This window comes from Leptidea sinapis, chromosome 34 (assembly GCF_905404315.1).
Source record: "Leptidea sinapis chromosome 34, ilLepSina1.1, whole genome shotgun sequence".
NCBI lineage: Eukaryota > Metazoa > Arthropoda > Insecta > Lepidoptera > Pieridae > Leptidea > Leptidea sinapis.
In genome coordinates this window covers 7,025,088-7,041,588 of record NC_066298.1, presented here as the reverse complement: position 1 = coordinate 7,041,588, position 16,501 = coordinate 7,025,088, and the positions used below count along the sequence as shown (strand labels likewise).

The 16,501-nt window shown below is 35.9% G+C and overlaps 1 protein-coding gene across 1 annotated transcript in view; it reads right to left on the bottom strand.

The window, feature by feature from the left end:
* LOC126975042 (liprin-alpha-1) overlaps positions 1-16,501 on the bottom strand; it is a 129,567-nt gene that overhangs the window by 10,375 nt on the left and 102,691 nt on the right. The window contains exons 18-23 of the mRNA XM_050822827.1: positions 15,059-15,207; positions 11,994-12,183; positions 11,494-11,627; positions 9,746-9,948; positions 5,869-6,027; positions 218-332 (exon numbers count right to left, since the gene is read on the bottom strand). Of these exons, the coding sequence (XP_050678784.1) occupies positions 218-332; positions 5,869-6,027; positions 9,746-9,948; positions 11,494-11,627; positions 11,994-12,183; positions 15,059-15,207 (950 nt within the window). The remainder of the gene's footprint in view (positions 1-217; positions 333-5,868; positions 6,028-9,745; positions 9,949-11,493; positions 11,628-11,993; positions 12,184-15,058; positions 15,208-16,501) is intronic.

Genomic DNA, 16,501 nt, shown 5'->3' with positions numbered 1-16,501 from the left:
CGAAGAGCTGTTTCACCTGATTCCTACCGCCGATATCCACCTTTGGCACGACCCGCCTAAAATTAGAATATCATCCCCACCATTTGGATGTGTGGCGTGCGCTGCCACAGTGCGGTTTTCAAGGAACTTTCTTCTACATACAACAAAGCTGTGGAACGAGCTTCCTAGGGCGGTGTTTGGACATGTTGTTTGACTTGAAACATGATTGCAAACTAACCTATGAAAACTGTCAACCATCTTGAGTTGTGTCCTGAGGTCCCGTTTGGTGAGGTGCTCCAACATTCTTGCGTCCACTAGACATTCCATAAATGTAGTTCTATACTGAGGTAGTCCTGCAATTATAAAAAGAAACAATATTTTAACAGATATTCATACAAGCTTTTTTAATTTTTAAATCCATATAAACTGATAATTCAAATTCAAATTCAAATATTTTTATTCAAAATAGGATTTATAATCACTTATTGAACGTCAAAATCTACCACCCATTCAAAAGAGACTGCCTCAGACCTGAGAAGAATGGGCGCAAGAAACTCAGCAGGCTTTTTTTTATATAAAATATGGATTACAATGTAATATCGTACAATAAACATTAATAATTAAAGAGCCTGAGGGTGTTCGCTTTAATCCCAGTCCGTGGTGTCATTAAGAAAATCGTTTATGCTATAATAACCTTTCCCACACAAACGTTTTTTAACAATTCTTTTAAATTTCGTAACACATTTGTTTTGTACATTTTCTGGGATCATATTTTAGAAGGATATACATCGCCCAACAAAAGACTTACTAACTCGACCCAACCGAGTAGTAGGCATAACAAGTTTATGTTTGTTCCTCGTGTTAACATTATGAATGTCACAGTTTCTAGAAAATTCTTCAATGTGCTTATGTACATACAAAACATTATCAAAAATGTATTGAGAAGCAACACTCAAAATGTTTATTTCTTTAAATTTTTCTCTTAATAATTCTTTAGGACCTAGGTTTTAAATCGCGCGAATAGCCCTTTTCTGCAGCACAAAGATAGTATTAATATCGGCCGCACTGCCCCATAACAATATACCATAGGACATAATACTATGAAAATAACTAAAGTATACTAATCTCGCCGTATCTATGTCAGTTAACCGTCTGATTTTCTTAACCGCATATGCTGCAGAACTAAGCCTATTCGCCAATCCTTTAATATGGGGGCCCCATTGCAATTTGGAATCAAGAGTAATGCCAAGAAATATAGCAGATTCCACTGGTTTTACCACCTCTCCATTTAATAAAATATTCGCATCTATATTTTTGACATTTGGCGCGGTGAATTTAATATATTTGGTTTTATGATTATTTAACAATAAGTTATTGGCGCTAAACCAGTACACGATGTCAGATAGAGCATTGTTTACTTCGTCATATAAAACTTGGCTTCGTTTCACTTTGAATATAAGTGAAGTGTCATCCGCAAACAATACCACCTTGTGTTTTTTTTCTACAAGGTTAGGTAGATCATTTATATAAATTAGGAAGAGGAAGGGTCCAAGAATAGACCCTTGTGGTACCCCCATACCGAGAGGAGTCCCAGGAGATCTCCTGCCATTCACCTCGACCCTCTGAATCCTATTATTTAAATATGAGATCAAAAGATTGAGTGCAGATCCTCTTATACCACAGTGGCATAGCGTCCTGACCAGCGTTGAATGTTGAACACAATCAAAAGCCTTAGATAAATCACAGAAGATACCAAGTGCATTCTGTGATTCCTCCCAGGCCTCAAAAATATTCCTGATGAGTTCAACACCTGCATCCGTAGTCGAGCGTCCCCTAGTAAAGCCAAATTGTTTTATATGAAGTAACTTATAAGTGTTAAAGTGAGTAAGTAAGTGAGTAAAGAGATTTGGCTTAAAATATTTTTTTCAAAAATTTTACTAAGGGTCGGCAACACCGAAACAGGGCGATGGTTATTCGGGTCAGAAGTGAGTCCCGATTTAAATATTGGTGTAATTTTACTATACTTCAGAAGGTCAGGAAACACGCCATGTTCAATACAGCTATTAAAAACTAGTGCTATGGTGCTATGACGTCAATAACAGAACTTATTATTTTTACAGATATGTCCCATATATCAGCAGTTTTTTTCATTTCTAAGGATCTGAAAGTTTTAATTATTTCTGCTGGGCTAACAACACTGAATTTGAAATTTTGTTTACATTCCTTAACATTTTCCAAAAGAAGTGACTCGGCAACACTGGTGGAGGAGACAAGGGTGCTTAAGATGGAAACTGGAATGTCAGAAAAAAAATTCTCAAAAGCAGAAGCTACTTCCTGTTCAGAGTGGATTTTTTATTGTTTATTATTACATTATATTCAAACTTGCAGTCTTTCGCTCTTCCAGATTCCCAGTTAATAACTTTCCAAGTAATTTTTATTTTATTTGAAGCATTTTAATTATTTCTCTAATATGCATTGACTTAGCAATAGTACATACTTTCTTAAATAATTTTGAATAATTTTTCACATATACAAGGAAAGATGCATCATGATTACATGATGATCTCTCACTATATAGTTCATATAACCGTTGTCTGCTCCTATGAATACCAGCTGTTGCCCAGTTGTTAAATGACAAGAGACCACCCGAGTTGACTGTCTTTGAAGTAAATATACACTGGCCTTCAAAAGTAAGTATCACACTTTTAAAATTGGGATAACGTTTTAAGTTCACAAGATATACTTTCGAAATAAAAAGGACTCCAAAGAGAATTTTTTTGTACATAAAATCTTTATAGTCGGTAACCTTCTTTTAAGAATTGGCTGAAAAAAACCTTCAAAAACAAAATCATTCCTTTTTCAAAGTGGACGTTTCCGAATTACAATTTTACCATTCACATTTTTCTTTCTGTTTTAAATTTTTTTCAAGATCGATGGGTCTTGTTTTAAAAATTTATGCTAAAAAGCACATAACATTTAATTGTCATGCCTCTTTCAGTTGAAGAATGTGCTAGGATCATGGCTTTTCTGGAACTAGGCATCAGTATGCGTCGCACTGCAAGAATGGTGGGTGTGACGGTACGAATGGTCCAGAAGGTAAAGCGAAGGTACGAAGAGACTGGACACCATCTCAGGAGACCTTGTAATGGCAGACCCAGGTGTACCAGTGCCCGAGAAGATCGTTATATTATTTCCACTGTGTTAAGAAATCGCCACCAAAATGCAGTTGAAGTCCAGCAACAGCTACTTCAGACCCGGAGGGACTACATTAGTGACAGTACAGTGAGGAGAAGACTTGCTGAAGCAAATTTGAAACCCCGAAGACCAGCGAGTGGCCCAAAACTCGAGAGACAGCATCGAGTAGCGAGACTGCGATACGCCCGTGAACACATGCAGTGGGATGAAGAAGAATGGTCAAGAATTTTGTTTGCAGATGAGTCTCGATTCTCCTTTTACACTTCTGATGGAAGGCGAAGTGTTTACAGGCGACCTGGCGAGCGATACCTTCAAGCCTGCATCTCAGAAAGAGTCCAATACGGTGGAGGCAGTGTACATGTAGGGGCTGGCATATCTTCAGAAGGTCGCACAGAGCTAGTAGCCATAAAAAATGGCACCCTCACTGGGCAAAGATATGCTCAAGAGATTCTCAATGAGTATGCAGGGCCGTATTTAGCAAATATGGGTGATGGATCGATGCTGATGCATGATAATGCCCGGCCACACACGGCTCATATCGTACAAGAGTATATTCATGAGGTCGGTATCAGCGTGATGGCTTGGCCATCAAGAAGTCCTGATCTCAACCCGATTGAACACGCCTGGGATGAGCTTGGGAGGCTAGTCAGAAATCGCAGACCACCACCTACTACCCTCAGGGCACTAAAGCAGGCCCTGGTAGAAGAATGGGAGAATATTCCCCAACATCGGCTCCGACACCTAGTGTTCAGTATGCCAAACCGGCTCGAAGCTGTAATCAGAGCTCGAGGAGACAATACCAGTTATTAAAAATTAAATAACATGTAATACATTTTAGTTGAATTTTTTTAAACATAACTAAAAATGTTTATTTTCATTGTTTTATCTTTTTTAAGTTAAAAATGTTATTAATATATAATTTTAGTTTATAAGAATTAAAGCCTATAAAATTTGCAACAAAACGTTTTTAATCTTAAATCTCTACCTTCTATAGTTAAGAATAAAATTTAATTTGAAAGTGGTCTGAGCTCAGTTTATTAATTATTGATTGAGAAATAGGTTTATAATTAGTAAAAATATTATCAATACAGCTTTTAGAGGTGCTGGTTACTCTAGTAGGTTCTAAGAAAATATTTGATAAATTATATGATTTAAACAAAGATTTTAATCTAATACTTGTGGTGGATTTTTCAGTTCCAGTTCTTTACCTAACAATCCTTGCATATTTTGGTGCATCAGGTTTATAACTTTACAATTATTATGTTTACTATTACTTCTACATTGTGTATTTATATTGCTAGAGGAGTCCCCTATTGTCTTATTGACTAATTTAAATAATTTGGAACATATTCCAAACCAGAAACTAAACTATAAGACTGCTCAATAGAAGCAGTGTTAATCAAATAATTACTTTGCTCAATAGGAGCAGTGTTAATCAAATAATTACTTTGCTCAATAGGAGCAGTGCTAATCGACTTACTAACCTGCTCAATAGAAGCAGGGGACCGGGTTGCCAAATAATTGGCTGAGTTATAAAATAAGTAAAAGGATAGCGATATAGCTATCTGTCTTTTATAAAAATTAGATAGGTGTAACCTATCAAATGTCAACATTTTACATTTATGATTAATTATATTATTAATATCAATTATGTGTGTGTTACTACATAATAAATTACCATTATATGTCACATAATTTGAATGAGACAATAGGGTTAACATATTATTCAAATTGTCTCTTGCTTTGTTTTCCTGTGGCAAATCCTGTATGAATGGCAGTGTGAATATTATAAGATTTTCTATTTTTAAACTCTTTAACTCATTGTATAATTTTTGTAGAACATTTTTATTTAAATTCCCTCTTCTCCCAATCATTACAATAATAGAAGTATTAGAGCAGTGAGTATCACTAAGAATTCTTTTTATAATTTGATAAAAAATCTTTTACACTATAGATAAGTAGATGATATTTACATCTCTCTTGCAGAAGATCCACAATCAAAATGAAATATAACTAACTTGAGTTTTCCAAAAAATTGTGCAGTTTGAATCCCGTTATTACAAACTACCTCAATTAACTCTTAAATTATATAAATAACATCAAGAAGTGTGTTCTTAGACCTTCCCTACAGCACTGAACTTATTGTTAAGAGACACAAATATATTGTTTGTCTTCAAAAAATAAAAACCAACTTTGTTTTTACATCAAACTTTTATGTATGCATAGAATCGTTTTTTTATAATAAACTAAACGCAATAGCAAACATCTATACCCTAACTATCCCCTAAATTATATTAATTGTAAGAAGGCTCTTCATGAAGCACTTCAAAATATGTCCTATGAAGATACAGAAATATTACTAATAGTGTTAAAATAAACTTTATCTATATTTTATTTGTACAAGTTAATAGTCATCACTTTGAAGACATTGTTTACTTATATACTTACCCTGTAGATTAATTTATACCTTTTTACTTTAATAAGTTTCTCTTTTTTGTGATTATTTAGTTTTAATATAAGCTCTTTACGCCTGAAACGCAGGTTTACCTAGTTCAGGCACAGTGTTAACTAGCTTTTAAGTAAGTCGTGTATTATTATTCTTATTTTGTAATTTAATAATCTATTAATAAATAATAATAAAAAAATGTCCACTATTGAACGTGTTGGAACGTAGTACACAGTAGCTATACACACCGAGCGAGGGCAGCCACACGTTGCCAATCCACTCGTGGTTCATGTCTCCGAAAGCCAGCGCCGCGCACGCCGTGCCGCGCGGCGCCGACGGTGACGTCAGCGACACCATCTCTTGTATCGCCAGCCGCAACTTGAGCCGGTGCAGAGGATTGCTTATACCTGAAATATATCAAATTCAAATATTTTTATTCAAAATAGGATTTAAAATCACTTATTGAACGTCAATAACTACCACCCATTCAAAAGAGACTGCCTCAGACCTGAGAAGAATGGGCGCAAGACACTCAGCGGGCTTTTTTTTTTTAATATAAAATATGAATTACAATGTGATATCGTACAATAAACATTAATAATTAAAGAGCCTGAGGGTGTTCGCTTTATTCCCAGTCCGTGGTGTCATTAAGAAAATCGTTTATGCTATAATAACCTTTCCCACACAAACGTTTTTTAACAATTCTTTTAAATTTCGTAACACATTTGTTTTGTACATTTTCTGGGATCTTATTGTAGAATATCAAGCACGTAGTGGACAACCAGGTCGTATCAATATTTCTTCCGTCATTCGTTCTGGCTAAACATAACTAGTTCTAGTTGTTTTTTATGGTCGTTTGGTAGAAGGCCCACGCCCATTAAAATAATTAATAATTGCTGTCAAGTATTTATTATTTATCTTCAAATAAGATAAGTTGCTAAGTACTGATTGTTATTCTTAGCTAAAATTTAACGCATCTCGAGTATTAAATTCAAATTAAAATATTTTTATTCAAAATAGGATTTAAAATCACTTATTGAACGTATAAAACTTCCACCCATTCTAAAAAGCAGGTATGCCATAAACCTGAGTAGAACGGACGCAAGAATCTATCATCCGATAAGGTAAAATCCACTGTCCAGACGAAGAGGATCAATATTTCATCACTGACGCCATGGAATCGATAAAAAACAGTGTTTATAACCTAAATCTTGGTAGTATTTGTGTTTGATACATCTCAGTAACTTTCACAAATGAGTATATTATAATGAATAAGAATAGGCTATTGCAAATAATAATAAAAAAGGAATGTTTGGTATAAAAATTGAATATCGCACTTCCTCTATATGTAACTCCATTTCATTACCTCAACTCATCCGTCCACTTTTTATTTGTTTTTTTTAAATAAATAATCACTTATAAATAATTATTCTAATCAAACTTTTTTTTTTGGTTTTCTGCGTCGTGGTAATCTGTTATTTCAAACAAAAAGCCACTGTTTTGGCTGCATATATCTGCTGAAAGAGTCATCGTCGAAAGCCCGAAATTGATGTAAAATTACTTTGCACCAAACTCTCCATTTATTATTGATATCTTTTACTGAGATTTGTGATATCATGTCTCTTAAGCCTGTTGAACTAGATGCCACCCTTTCCGCTCAAAGACTTGGCTAGCTCGTTGACATGGGTTGTTAGTTTGTCCTGGTATTTCAGGCTAGTTTGGGTTATTTATTGCTGGACAGTTTTAATGCCTAGGTACATATATTTAATACTAATACACTGTGGGATACTGAACATGGTTCTTAATGTTTTGTTCTGAAATCTTTCTAGTATTTCGATATTAATATTACTGGCAGTCTCCCACAGCTGTATACCGTATGTCCATATTGGTTTGAGCATTGTTTTATAAATCAATCAAATGCCTGGCTAATATCAAGAAAAACTGTTGAGCAGTATAGCTTGTTTTCTAGACTTCTAACTATACTATCGTCTAAACGGTGGACTTGCTCGATGGTACAATGTCTTTCACGGAACCCGAATTGGTGTTTGGGTAGTAGTGTGTTTAGGTGTTCCTTCATTCGGTTTAGGATCCGTTCGAAAAGTTTTGCCAGTTACTGGCAGCAAACTGATAGGCCTATAGGAGTTTGGCTCATGTGCGGTTTTACCTGGCTTTGTAATCATTATTACTTGTGCGATTTTCCACTGTCCTGGAAAATGTTCTAATTTCAGACAGGCATTGAAGATGTGCACAAGTTTCATGATTCCTTTATGCGGGAGTCTTTTCAGAAGAGTTGCGTCGATAAGGTCATATCCAGCTGCTTTGCCTTCTTGTAGTTGTTTTATCTCGCTATAAACTTCTTTGGGACTTGTAGGTTTAAGCGGTAAACATATTTATTTGGTGTTTCCAGGTACTCTTTAATATCGTTGCTATGATCACTGCAACATTCAGGTAGCGGTTGAAAGACATTACTAAGATGTTCTGCAAAAGTAATTGCCTTTTCTAGGTCAGATCTTGCCCACCCACTTTTGTTGTTGTTAATAGGTGCAACATGAGATTTTGGGCGCTTTAAATTTTTAGTGACTTTCCAAAGCGAGTATTTAGATTCTGTCGTTGGATCAAGTTAGGAGAGCATGTTTTGGATGTTGTTGTTCTCCATTTTTTTTATAAGATTTTTAAGCATCTCTGAAAATTAATTTAAAGCTGTTTTGTCACATGGGTATCTAGTAATTTGCCAAGTCTTTCTAAGTTTGCGCCTTAGTTGTATTTTCTCCTTTATCTCTTTTGGGTATGAGTTATGTATAGAAGGTTTTCCTCTACCTTTTCGTTTTTGTGTAGCGATGGTGGCAGCACGATATACGGACATACAAAATTTCTCAACCTCATTTTCTAAGTCATCCAGCGTTCTGATTTTGTTTTTAAGGTTCGTTTCTGCTGTTATTGTTTTTTTGTACATTTCCCAATCTGTAGTTCTGGTATATATTTTTGGAGATGGTTCGAAAAGTGTTTTTGTCTTGTTAATGTCTAGTGTGACTTGTGTGTGATGAAGTTAGGTCAATGCATGATTCTAATGTCAAATAATTATCGTCTACATTTTTAGCTATAAAAAAGTCAAGCAGATCTGCATTCTTGGCTCTGTCGCTGGGCCAGTATGTGGCTTCTCCCGCAGAAAAACCATCTAAATTCAGCTGTTTCATTGTCTTACGTAATTGCCTACCTCTTGTGTTTGTTAACTGGGGGTCCAGCCCAGTGAAGATTTTTCGAGTATAAACAAACTAAGAAATTATTTTTAATAAAAACTTTCTTAAGGTAGGTCGCAATATATTAGGAATTATATCGAGATTTTTTTAGTGTTTTGAATATCAATTTCCTAAATTGAGAAATCGCAACATTTGAGGAAACACTTTAGGCTAGATTCTTATATATCAAAAGACGGCGACAGAATGTTAGGAAACGAAGAAGAATGATTGTGTGACGCGAGGCGAGTAAAAGAGAAGAGAGATTTCTCGCTGTAAGTAGCCTTAAGAATATGGATGTTGTAAGTCAAGCATGGAACGTGCATTATGCACTTCACGGCACTTAGATTTTTGAATGGAGAATTGTAGTCCCTTATGAATTTATTAATAAAACTCTTCTATTCAACATAAACTTGAATAACCAGATGTAGAAATATATACGCATGTCGGTTGGTAGGCTAACACGTGTTTGCATACGTTCACTTGTGGCGTACCACAAATACCACAGTGTCTGAAGACGAAGGTTTTTAACCAGTGTGTAATAACACAGACGTGGTCGCTAAGTATGGGCCTTATGAGGAAGCTCACTGTTGCTCAGCGGGCAATGGAGATTTGCTCGGAATTTCCTTGCGAGATCGAATCAAAAATAAGGAGATTCGTAGGAGAATCAAAGTCACCGACATAGCCCAAATGATTGCGAAACTGAAGTGGCAGTGGGCAGATAACATAGCTTGGTGGACAGATGGCCGTTGGGGCATTAAGGTCCTCGAATGGCGACCACGTCCTGGAAGGCGTAGTGTCGGGAGGCCCCCGACAAGACGGACCAGGACCGATCGTCGTAGAGATCTTTGTCCAGCAGCGGACGTGTGGTGGTGGTGTGCTAGTGACTGACCGATCTCCCGCTGGATCTCCTGGTCGGAGAGCGCGGACATGATGGCGCCCGACTTGACGTTGGCGCGGCAGGCGGCCACGTACCAGGCCGGCATGCCCACCCACAGCTCCAGCCACGCCACCACGGTGGGTCCGTTCCACAGCGCGAACGGCGTGCCGGCGCGCATGGCCTCGCCCAGCAGCTCGTGGCGGTAGTCGCGGTCCCTGCGGTCAACATGTCGTGTACGCGTCCGTCCAGAACCTCTTATATAATAATAATTGATAATTTATGTTTTTAAAGTGATAACCCACACCTCTAGAATTAAAATTTGAAAACAAAATTTTATGAACGATACGGGACTCAAACCCACAGCCTCTCGCGTTCCGTGCGAGTGCTCTGCCAACATTGTTCTTATTTATTTATTTATTAAAAAAGGCTTACCAACTAGACACACAATTATTATTATAACTACTTTTAACGTAAAATTTCTTATATTTAATACTTATATATCTAACTTATAGGTATGCACAGCATTCCCTGATTAATTATTGTAAGTTAAGTAATACTACTATAATATGTATCTTTACTATTACTACTACTATTTTCTTTAACTATTTTCAAATTTAAATCTTAGAAGTGAGATTTTCACTTTAAAAATATAACAAATTGTTTAGATCTACAAGAGCGACATCTCAAGTCAATTTCCTAATATGCAAATATTGGAATTGAAAAGGTAATCAACTGTAAAGTAGATCCTGTAGATGAAGCCACTCCCTGAGAGTTGAACAAAGCATACAAGATTTTATTACGATACGTCACTCGAACGGTTAGCTGAGTGGGCAGAGCACTCGCACGGAACGCGAGAGATCGCGGGTTTAAGTCCCGCATAGTTAATAAAAATTTTGTTTTCAAATTTAATTGTATGATAATTGATTATTATTTTTATTAGATTCGTGTTATTTAGAGATTATATTATATAACATTAGATAATTGTAAAATATAAAATAAAATTGCATTGAGAGCTATTTATTTGGCTAGCATTTATTTCTTTTAATATTTTTATTTCGTCAAACGATACTAATAAAACAGAATGCGAGGTTGCCAAGCGAACCTGCCTAAATCATCATCGGTAAATAAACAATACATAGCCGTGAAATGAGTTTATTTAGCCATTAATTTATGAACTACTACTAAAATAAATAATTGTTGCATTAATACTTAGTTTATTTGTATATAATCAGTAATGAATAATTTTAAGTTACTACTAGGACTGGTGTTTTAATGTTAGCAATAAGCTAACTGTTTCAGAATCCTTTAGAGGATTCATATTTTGGGTATAGATAAAGTCTTGTATGCAACTGTTGATAATTAAATATTAAAACACTCATGTGATACTATTATCACACTCGGCTTCGCCTCGTGAGATAAATCCACATCGTGTTTTAATACCCCTTATTACACAACAGTTTCATAAATAACTATTACTTTTGTGGAAACGCACCGGAGCTCCCGCGGTGTGTGTTGGAGCGAGACAGTCTGTCAGTTGACTCAAACCGAGACTATAAATATGGGTCGACTGCTACCTGGCCGGTCTTATATGGAGGTTGACACTTTTACTATACTACTATTACTGAATATACTAACAGACTGTGCATCGGTAAAAGGTAGAGTACCTTGAGTATGACATTAGAATATAGAATGCATGTCATCAAACTCTACACCCAGCCTGGCAACAAAAGGCTCATCTGTAGGAGCACAACGAAACTTACTTCGTTTTGGTGCGCGCGTAGTCCTGATGCTGCATTGGCGCCGAGGGTTGGCTGCCGGAGATCTGGCCATCGTCATCCGCTAAGGAAGAAAGCCCGAGAGATGATACCGACGATAACGTTCTACCGCTCTGGACCTGCAGTTGGCATAATATTGTACTCCGAAGAAGAATGAGCAAGGACATTTTAATCATGATATTGAGGTACAATTAGCCTTATATAAATAAATTCAGTAACAAACAGACAAAACAATACATTTTTATTATGGTTACTTGATGCTTTTTACTTTACCTTATGCGTTAAGGTTACCTGAGCTCTTTGAGTCAACTATCACGAGGAATATCTGCAATCGATATCATCCACATGAGTAGCTTCAAATAAAATGATATCTCGGACAATTTACCACCACGATGGCCGCCGTTTATAACCCATACATGACTCGCACCTTTGATAGAATTATCTAGATCTTAGTGCTTGTTTGTGCAGGTAGATTCAGAACATACCGGTAATCCCGCTTTATCCTTTTTACTGAACAGTCGGCCCAGTGAGCTCTTGATGCCGCGCTTCTTCTGTTGGTGCATGGACGCTATGGACACCGCAGACGCTGCAGACGACACTCCTCGCGGGAGACCAGGGGAGGCACCGCCGCCCCAACTACTGGTCGCACCGCCCAGGGATTCTTGGCTCGAACTGCTGTGTATATAAAGACGTTGTGTATTTTATGTTAATGACGGCTTAGACGGCTACTTGACACTACGGCTACGATTAAGATAAAAAAAATGACATTTGATTTTTCGTTAGTAAGATCAAAACTATTAACATTTAAAGAATTTAAAAAAGGTCCTTTAGGAATTTTTTAAAAATAAAAAAGATTTCTTTCGTCGTTGCGAATATAGCGAGCTCATGTTTTTGGAAGCTTTATCAAGTATTAACACGATTTTAAACCCGATTGACTAGATTAATCGTTTTCTTTTTCTACGTTTTTATAAGCTTTCTTTAATAGTGTTACTCAAAACGCGGCTTGGTGAAATATTCATTTAAATTAGGTTCATTCAGTCAATCCATCCATCGCCGGTATATCACCGAACCACTGCAAGTTTAACTTATTATTTAGATAGTAGGTTATATAAGGATACCTGTGCATTGGGATCCTGGCCATACTTCCTGACATCACCGATGTGCTGGGCAGCGTGAAACAACATTTAGGACCATACTCAAAATGTGGATATTATAAAACAAAGTGGAGTGATCGCAATCCATGTCCACTCAATAAATTAAAAAAAAATTTAACAAAAAAACCAACCGACTTCAAAAACACTATTCCAAAACAATAGATATAATACTAGCTGACCCAGCAAACGTTGTATTGCCGATATTAAAATCGCGATACAAAAGTAACTGTTGATCGTAGATGGGTGAAAGTTTGAAGTTGTATGTATTTTTTAATGCCGACTCATAATCAAACAAATTTAAAAAAAAAGGGTTAAAAAAATTAAAAAAAAAAATCGTGTGGACCACCCTTAACATTTAGGGGTATGAAAAATAGATGTTGGCCGATTCTCACACCTACTCAATATGCTCACAAAATTTCATGAGAATCGGTCAAGCCGTTTCGGAGGAGTACGGGAACGACCATTGTGACACGAGAATTTTATATATAAGATTATGCACTAAGAAGTATAAAAATAATTGCGTATTTTTATTCAATCTAATTAATTAATCTAACTCTAGTAACGATTATTGTAATTTTTTTTTTTAGATTTTTAGTGAATCAGAACTACACTAACTAATAATTTGTCTAAATATGTGTAGATAGATATACTAAACTTTTTAATGCAGCAATGAACGTAAGCGTATTGCAATTTTATTACAGACAGTTAGAAATTCTGCCACAGATCGGACCCTTCCTCTAAGTCGTTAAAGAGTTGATCGTCATTGATCATCATATTTGACTACGACAATAACTTGACCACTACGAAGTTACGGCCAAAGAATTGAAGAGTTCTGTTACTTTGTCATGGATCCCATAATCAGAACCTAACCAAACTCTCAACAAACTTCCTTTGAATTATAACCTTTCCAATAAAAAAAGAATTATCGATATCGGTTACCGCAATATTGAGTTATTCGTAAATTTGAAGCGCACATACTTATAGCAAATTAAAGACTTTTATGGTTTTCTCATGGTTGCCATTGTCAGATCTAGACCAAATTAAAATGGGACCACACGGGAAGCACCAGCTTTCGGTTCGCAGCAAAATCGGTTCACCCACTCCAAAGTTTTGAGGTAGGAAACATAAAAAAAATACCGACGAATTGAGAACCTCCTCCTTTTTTGAATTCAGTTAAAAAATTGCAAATTTTTTGATTGGTTCCGATTTGAGTGATTCTGCATAACGTGTAGGTATTTGTTTTCTGTTAACTTTTGTTTAATAAAATCTTATCAAATGTCAATATTATTAGTCTGTATATCTTTGTTTCATAATTATAGAAAAAATCACGTAGATTCTGTATAGATAATGTTGTCTACAACAGGCTAATGTGGCACTGATGTTCTACTGATCGTGTGAAGACGGGGTGAGTCGCTAGTTATTGTTCTATTATAAAATCCTATTATTCTCGGAACTCCCCCTACAAAGCGGTACTATTTTGGCCAATCCTGTCTAGCTCTGTTGGTGATACTGAGTTTTTTCACGATAATTTGGCATTGCAGCAAAGGAGTCTCTTGCGAGAATCGAGCTTCAGCCTAGATGTACACTAAGGGAAAAATAGATATTAAAACCCAATTGAAAGACCGCTAGCCCACATGTAGGTGATGAGTGACAGCAGTCGGAAACGAAGGACTTCGCTGACGAAGACAGTTTTGTTTCCTATCGCTTGGGCTAAGGGCTGTTGTAGGGTTTCTGTTTGTGTTGCGTGCGCGATGATTGTATTGTCATCAGCATAGATAATGACGTATAGAGGTCGTCGAATGTGACATTTGGATGCGTTAACAGTTTTTGTTGGTGTAAGCATCAGTTACTTTTTTATATGGATTGTGTAACAACAAATATGACTGCAGTGATTTAGTACACAATCTAAACTTCCTGGTCTCAAGAGTTGTATGACAGCGCAGTGTACGAAAGCGTCCACTTTTTGCAGTTAGCTCAATTCGGTTAGCACATACAATGAAATATTTTCAAATATTGACATATTAGTTATATCGGAATTACAATTCATAACAGCAATTAATAGCAAATTGATTGAAACAGTATCAATTTAATTAACGTTATTAAATTAAATTTGAATTCACATCTCATTGTTATTAAATTAAGTAATCTCATTGGAGATTTGTATATTATATCTAACCTCATAATAATATTGTAAACAACATCTGTTTTTAATTATCTCTTGATTACCGCGTCATTAAAGTCTTCTTTTCTTTCTTGTAATGTAACACTTATATAGTAACCCGTGGACATTGTCGTGGGTACGTGCACTTAGTACTACTTACTTCCTCTAAGTCTAATGTAATCTTCTAGTGTGTAATTTATTGTTTTGTGTCCCAAATAATATAAACTATACTCACGAGTCGTACGTGGCCGGGTAGTGTGTCCTCAGCCGGTCCCGCTCGGCGTGTATGGCTCGCGCGGCTCGCTCCAGCCTCAGCGAGCGCGCCGTCAGCGGAGACTCCGCCCCCTCGGAAACTCCTCCCACTTTATCCTCGCACAGCTGCAACTGTCACCATCTTATCATCGTATCTCATTTATTTGTAAATATAACATACAAACTATTTTATTACAATAATTTAACACTTTTTTTACATTATATACAGTATTATTAAAAACAGGTACAAAATTAGTATTTATTAATAAACTTGATTAGGTACACACATCTAAAATAAATAAATAATAAAAAATACATTGATGTTTTACTAATAAGGATCCCATACAATAATATCATAAGGCCACATTTTAAAATGTGTTTATTCAATACTATGGATTTACATTAAATGTAAAAACATGCAATAATTTCAAAAGACACGTTAACTCCTTAGTAATACAATTATATTCAGTACAATTTATACCAAAACTCATGACCTACACTAAGCTTGTTTGCTACACAATAACTGAAGTACAACCTAATCACTAACTGATTGCTACACAACCTACTCAATAATTGATGTGCATTTTGAAATTCTACTAATACAGGAAGATATCAATAATCTATACACTGGTATCAAATACAAAATCAAACTAACGCAGGCATAAGTTGGTGTGAACTACTTCGTTTGAAATTTCTGTAACAAGAGCGATATTTTTAATACCTACAGTCGGACCAGGATTAGGAATAAAATTGGATAATATATGTGTATATATTATAACTTCATTAAACACTATTCGTAAATAATACTTACATAAACTGTTACTTAATTATCACTGAACATATGAAATGAAAAGCGCATTAACATTTTTATTAATTATGACTGTGCGTATTAATTAAAAGCCTTGCGAACAAAATCATTGAATACGTCACATCATAAACATAACATTATTATATACTATGGCACAATTATGGTAGTGCGTACCGCATAAGCGGTTATTAAATAATACTGGATAACGGTAACAATTAATATGACTGGCTGTCAATAAAATAAGAGGATAGTAACTACATTACTACTCTATAAATATTGGTAAAACTTAAGATGTACAAATGATTTCGCTTACAACGAAAGCAAGATGCTCAAATCTCCGTATGAAAGCGCCAAAGCACACACCAATACACAGTTTGTACAGAATTACTCACACTCCGGTGCCACTAAATACGTGTTGTACAAAAATGTGAACACACAAGTGCCGTGCCACATGAACTCAATATCGTGCCAATATTTGGGTTTACTGTAGGATAGGGGATGATGAGTGTGGGACGATTACATGAAGAGGTAGCGAAGATGCAACAGTGGATATAATTTTTAAATTACTGTTAAAGCTCTCCGGGTAAATACATACAGTATGAGATGGAGGTTATTTTA